The sequence below is a fragment of the Alnus glutinosa genome, chromosome 2 (genome assembly GCF_958979055.1).
Source record: "Alnus glutinosa chromosome 2, dhAlnGlut1.1, whole genome shotgun sequence".
NCBI lineage: Eukaryota > Viridiplantae > Streptophyta > Magnoliopsida > Fagales > Betulaceae > Alnus > Alnus glutinosa.
The window spans coordinates 35,194,559-35,201,108 of record NC_084887.1 but is presented as its reverse complement, the minus strand read 5'-3'; the positions used below and the strand labels follow the sequence as shown (position 1 = coordinate 35,201,108).

The 6,550-nt window shown below is 37.6% G+C and overlaps 1 protein-coding gene across 1 annotated transcript; it reads right to left on the bottom strand.

Moving 5' to 3' along the window:
* Positions 1-1,308: 1,308 nt before the first annotated feature.
* Positions 1,309-6,209, bottom strand: LOC133859753 (beta-glucuronosyltransferase GlcAT14B). Its single transcript, XM_062295282.1, has 4 exons — positions 5,302-6,209; positions 5,069-5,144; positions 4,861-4,976; positions 1,309-2,215 (listed from the first exon to the last, which is right to left on the bottom strand). The coding sequence occupies exons 1-4, from the start codon at positions 5,879-5,881 to the stop codon at positions 1,701-1,703; spliced, it is 1,287 nt and encodes a 428-aa protein (XP_062151266.1). The 5' UTR covers positions 5,882-6,209; the 3' UTR covers positions 1,309-1,700.
* Between the last annotated feature and the right edge of the window lie 341 nt (positions 6,210-6,550).

Genomic DNA, 6,550 nt, shown 5'->3' with positions numbered 1-6,550 from the left:
AAAAGCCCTCCTTGAAGATATATATATATATAGTTTTCTTAAAACAATAGCGTGGAGGGCCTTTATTTTTTCTTTTCTTTTCTTTTTTGTTATTAGGCTATTTATATAGGTTTCATCTAGGTTTTTTGGGTTCTAAAAATTTTGAATAAAAATTTATTTAATTGCCCTTAAAATGGGCAGCCAAAGAGGTATATATATATATATATATATATATATATATATATATATATATATTTTACAACTTTTGGCATGTGTCAATATGTGATTGGATAGTGTTAGAGGGTGTAAATGCTTATAGCTTTTGGCTCTAATAACATGTTGACATGTGTTAAAGTTATAAAATAGTTGTACATGTAGCATTAGTTTTTTTCAAACTTTTTTTTTTTTTTTTTTGAAGATTAGTCTTTTTCCAAACTTTAATTTTGCAAGAGATGCTACTAAAAAGAAATTCTAATTTGAATTTGAATTTTTTTTTTAATAAGCTTTAAGATAATTTTCAAACTTCTAGCTCACTGCCCATTTTAGTTCTATCTCTAGCCCAATTAAGCCTATTCATAATGCTCAACCAAACTAAGGCCTAACTAAAACTAATTACAACAATTTGGCCCAAGGAAAATATTTATTAAGCCGAATTAAAGCGATCAATTTTTATTTTTATTTTTTAAAAAATTACCAATAAAATATATATATCTACACATAAGCAAACAAAAGGTAATTGAAATTACTTAAAAAAATACCCGCATTTTTTTTAAAAAAAATTCTATGCATTTTTTAATTAGGATCTTCTAGATTTTCTAGGATAATTCTACAATAGAGTTTATAAAATCAAAATTATTATTAGTGGTTTTTTTTAAAAAAAATAAAATAAAAATAAAATAGAAGTTCAACCTCGCTATCCTAGTACTTATCACCTGTCAAAGAATTTTAATTTTTCTCAATTCGTTGGATCTCACGACTCACGTATACAATGAAATGACAACATTTGAATGTTTAATTAAAAATAATAATTGGGATTGGAGGAACTATCAACTTTACGATGAAATTATTCTAAAGAAACTAAAGGATCTTAATTCATCTCACAAGTTAGAGCAAAAGGCTGAAATCCGGGTCCAATTTAATCTGATCAAAGTATTCTTTTATTAATATTAATTGTTTAATGGCAGGTGCCCAATATTTGAGATTAATCTAAGATTAATGGCGAATTGGGCTAATTGGCGAGGCCCAGATATAGCTGAACATTTAGTAGTAGAATGGCTGTCATACTTCCTGGAAGACTTGCTAGCAAGAGCACCAATATACACAAGATCATATAACAAATTTTCTTCAATTTTCTTCTGTAAAATATTCATCTCAGCAGTTGTTCTCCCACCCCATGAGCAGTTCAAAATGCTTCAGGGCTTGATGTGGAAATTAATTGCTGGATCTTTAAAAAAAAAAAAAAATTAAAAAAAATTAAAAACGAAAAGGAAAACCTCGGGCTACACAATCAGTTCAGCGTGTACGTGATTCTGATTCATATCATTCCCACCAAATCCATCTCCTTCGTCCTTCTAAATAAGCCAGAGTTATGTATACTTTCAGCCAATTTCTTCTCCTACTGAAACACATATCAAGTCCCTGATTATACTGTCTTCCATCTTCAAATATGAACCACCCCGACTGGCAAGAGAGATGCTTACTAATACAGTTTTGGGTGGTGGCTATTTGCACTGCCTTGGCCGGAAATTCTCACTTGATAATAGAGAGCTGATCATACTTTCCAACCTTTTGGCTCCAGCGCCAGGCCTGAGGAGTGTGGTATTACCAATAACAGAGCATGGATCAGTTCCATTTTCCCTACTTCCTATGCACCAGCCACCAGGAACCAGCATGCCTGAACCACGGGACAAGAGCTCAGAATCAATTTTGTCAAGCACTGGATCATCTTGGCGAAATTTTCGCGCAAATGGAGCATTACTGTTAATCATTTTTTGCATGTCATTGAGATTGAGATGATGGGGATGTTGCTTGGGAGGGTTATCCCACGATATGAAGTGGAGGTCACTGTTCACAGTTGTGTTCCGAAACTCTTGGGCATTACAGATGACAGTGTGGAAGTATCCTTCTGGGGAAGATATAAAGTTTGAGTAGTACATTAGGACAAGTCGAGGTAGGTTGTCCCATCCCCATATGCAGTAATCAACGAATTGCCTAGAAAGTCCCATCCAAGCAGAACCTATAAGAAAAATCATTATATTTGTTTAGCAACTCATTACCAAAAATATTCCAGTTTCGAAATACTAACTTGCAAATTGTCTGATTCCACCTTATGAGAATTGAAAGAGGTTATCTAGCAATTAACATTAAATGAGTTCAGTAGGAAACTCAAGGGTCGAGCACTACTCAATACATATCACCAAGTACTGTTGGCCTATTTGAAGTAAAGCAGTAATATCTTCTCAATGCATGTAGCCTAGAATTAATCCATGGCATCATAAGTCCAACTAAACTGGGGACTACAACCTTAGACTATATGTTCCCACATATATCTTTAATCACGAGGAACATCTTCTATCCAAACAGTATTGACAGCATGGCTTTATCACAACTCATTGTACAAGGAAACAGAAAGAGAACAGAACTTTCAGCTTCAGCTAAGTTTAATTGTCAGTGGATACAGTATCATACCTCCATGATTTGGATGCCCTCATACTAAAGAAACTATTACATCATAGTATAAACAGTAAGGGTACGTTTAGTACACGGAATGGCTATTCTATTAGGTAAATGAATAACTTTTAATGGGAATGGAAAAAGGTAGAATGGCTATTCCAAGAAAGCTAAGAGTATATATGAAGCAGTATCAGGCCTAAGGGTGAATCTTTCAAAATTTGAGCCACCCAGAATTATATAGTATGACAAACCTATTTTATGTGCAGATTTTAGAAGACATTCATAGTGAAGCAGTTCATACTCTGGCACAGCTCACGCTTCTTCTTTTTTGGTAACCATCACTCTCATTGCATATTAAATGAACAAAAGCATGAGCTGCCCAGAATTAAACTGTGCCAGAACCTTTTTTTCTTTTTTTACCCTGTTTGTTATAACATGCATAGTGAATAATCTTCCATATTTTAAAACTGACATGAACTTGGTGTTCCTTTACATCAAGAGTCTTGGGTAGGATAATATAAACCTTTCTGCATCAAGATAGGAGATCAGCCAATTCTCCTACAGGAGCACATAAATTGCCTACCACACATCGGTCTCATCTGCTGGAATTTAACGCTAACCCACAAGCTTGAATTAAGTCCAACTTAGGCTTGGGTCCTACTTGGGGAGATTTGACAAAAGATGGCAGTGGCTGCCAAGTGACAACAATAACAAGGCTGGAAGTCTGAACAAGTGACTTGTCATCTTGGCTGTGTACTTTGTAAAGGCATCTTTGCATGTGGAGATTCCTTTAAATGGGGTTGAAACATGAAATAGGACAGGGGAACGAGATAAACATGAAAATTCATTTGGATAACTGAAAAGTGTTTTAAAAAACAAAAAACTGACAAGTGTTTTCAAAACATAAAAGTGTTTCTATCATAACTTTGTTAGAATTTCATGAAAATCATGACAAATTAATCGAATTGGAACTGAGTTGGAATCAGACACAGGATGAGAGGGCGATGCTATGCTTGCCGGCTGCGATAATGTAGCTGGTCGGCACATTCAGGGTCAAGCCACAATGCTCAGTGGCTCAGTCTATTGTCGGTAACCATATTCACTCTCCAACCATGGAAGAAAGAGAGAGGAATAGGAAATTCTTTTTGATAATAAAGAATACAATTATTTGATTAAAAGGTGCCATCCCAATTGAAAACATACTGCCAGGTGGGCTAAATGTGGTATTGATGTACCAAATGTGTTGCCAGATAGATCAAAAGTTGGGGGGGTTTGCTCTTTCTACTTAGGCGTTTCCTTTTGTATACTTCCTGTGTACGTAGGGGCGCCTTACGCTTTTAATAAAAAAATTCTATTACTTACCAAAAAAACAAAATTAGATAGATAGATCAAAAGTTGGCCTAGATGGTGCCACGGATCACGTTCACTAATTAAGTGAATCAGTTATTCATAGCATAATCGGGTCCAATTGCATTCTCTATATATCCTAGTCAGGGTCAGACATGGAAAGTATTTCCAGTATATCTTAACAGTTCTTATTCCTACTACAGTTACCAAAGTCAGTCACTCTTGTACAACTCGTGATTCTAGGAAGTAAAAAAGTAGGAAGGGAAAATATAAAAGATATCTAGACCCAATTCTAATCCCAGGCATATGGCATCATGCCTAATAGATCAGAGCTTCTAATAAAGTCCTTCCAAAAATTCAACCTAGTCCGCAGAATAGCTTCTCATGGCGGAGTTCAGATTGCACACTACTAGTTCTTCTTACAAATTTGTTTTAAGTGCAATTCAACTAGCTCCGGAAGATTCTTCTGTTTTTCTGAAAAGAGATTGGATTCAGTTCGCCGCTAGAGATGCATATCATGTTATTCTAAGACATCCCATTTCGCCTAATATCACTAAACAGAGAGTATCGTGTGGGATACACAGGACGCTCTGAGGCATTCTCAGGAGCAGACACATTATGACTAAATTTTTTCATTTCATCTTCTTTGAACTGTGTTTTCATGGATAAAACACAACTAGATGATCACTAAAATAGTACTACCACGTGCAATTCGAGCAGGATAGATCAAAGTTAAATCTTCCGAATTGACACAATACGCATAAATGAACCGGATTCACAGAATATCCAATTACCCAAAGTAGTCACTTATTTAGTGAAACCTAAAACTGATCAACAAAACAGATTAGACAACATCCGCACCTGTAAAGAGTTTGAATGCTGTTGGCACACTTCTCCGCTGTGTAACCCAGAAAACATCCGCTTTCTTTGTCATATACAACCCCGGGTCTACAATTATCGGTTTCGCTCGCTGATACCTAAATATCACATATACCATAAATTAATCATACAAGTTCATTCACCAAATCAAGAAAAAACACCGAAAAAAAAGAGAGCAAAATTCACATACTCCTTCCAGCCAATGTTGCTAGTATGATCAATGAAATTGAGATCCCTCGGCAAGTACGAAAACGTGTGCAGCAGATCTAATCCAACCAAACAAAACCAATAAAAAAAATTAAAAATTAAAAATTAAAAAACACGAAATCCCCAAATTCCCAAACCAAAAAGATTTTTTTATTTTGATAAGTAAATTCCAAACCAAAAAGATATCACAACAAACACAAGAAAACGACGACGCACCGTCCTGCGTGACCAGCGGATAGTCGGAGGCGCTGAGATTGATGAACCAGTCCCAGTCCCCTCCTTCCCTCAGCAGAATCGCCGCCGCGTGGAGCGTGTTGGCCACCATGGTCGGGCCCCGGTAGGTCACCAGATTGGCCTTCGTGATCATCCTCACATTCCCGAACCTCGCGTACACCGGGTGCTCCTGCACGTAGTTCCTCAGATCCGCTCGCTCGTCCGTCGAGGACTCCAGGTCCAAATGCACCACGTACGAGTTGCGCGGGTGGTAGAGGGCCTCGAGAGTGCGCTTCAGCATGCGCCCGTCGCCGGTGGAGCCGGAGATCAGGTACGCGAGCCGCGGCGGAGGTGGCAGGGTCGAGGTCGGGATGACGTGGAGTTTGGACTCGACGAAAACGGAGTTGGAGGCGGTGAGGGAGCGGTAGAACGGAAGGAACGTTGTGCCATTGGGTGAGGTTAGCGTGGTGAGGTAGAGGAGGGAGAGAGAGACTATGGAGCCTATCGCCAAGGGGAAGATCCATTTCCTCTCCATCGTCTGCGGGTGCCTCAGGTTCATGTAATAGCTCCTCAGCCTCTTCATTTCAATTACAATTTTAGTTTTTCTAATTCAATTTGCATTAAAATTTAGCGTTTGTTAGGAAGGAAAGTGGGAGAGAAAATGAGGGAAAATGAGTTGCATAGAGAGAGACAGAGTATTCTTTTCTTTCTTTATGAGCTCAAAGTGGTGGTTGTGTGAGCGTTGGGTGGAAAGGGTATCGAGGGCGGGGGGGGGTTTTGTAGTTACTCCTCCCCCTTTTAGTTTTAGGTGAGAGAGAGAGCTTGAAATTGCTAACGTGTACGTGGGATAGTCTCGCCGTGACAGGAGGGGCTAAAATTGGTGATGGAGTTTGGGTAAAAGTCCAAGCTTGTGATCAAACGGCTGAGAAAATACTGGGTATCAAAGCTTGGTGGGTGTCCGCTTGTTAGACTGTTTTAACGATTATTTCTTCTTTGCTCTTTTCTTTGATGCACAAATAGAAATTGGAAGATTGAAGTTAGGATAAGGGTCAATAAATGGAGATTAAATTCCTGAAGTTAGGTTGCAACGAAAAAGATAAATTCTATGAGTCTATCCCTATTCTTACTCTCCAATCTTTATCACTTTGTTATTTAATATCTTATTCAATTCAATCTTCAGTTTATTCAATTTTTTTACTTATTGCACACATTGAACATAGAAAGAACTCGTGTGGCATTATATACATTTTTC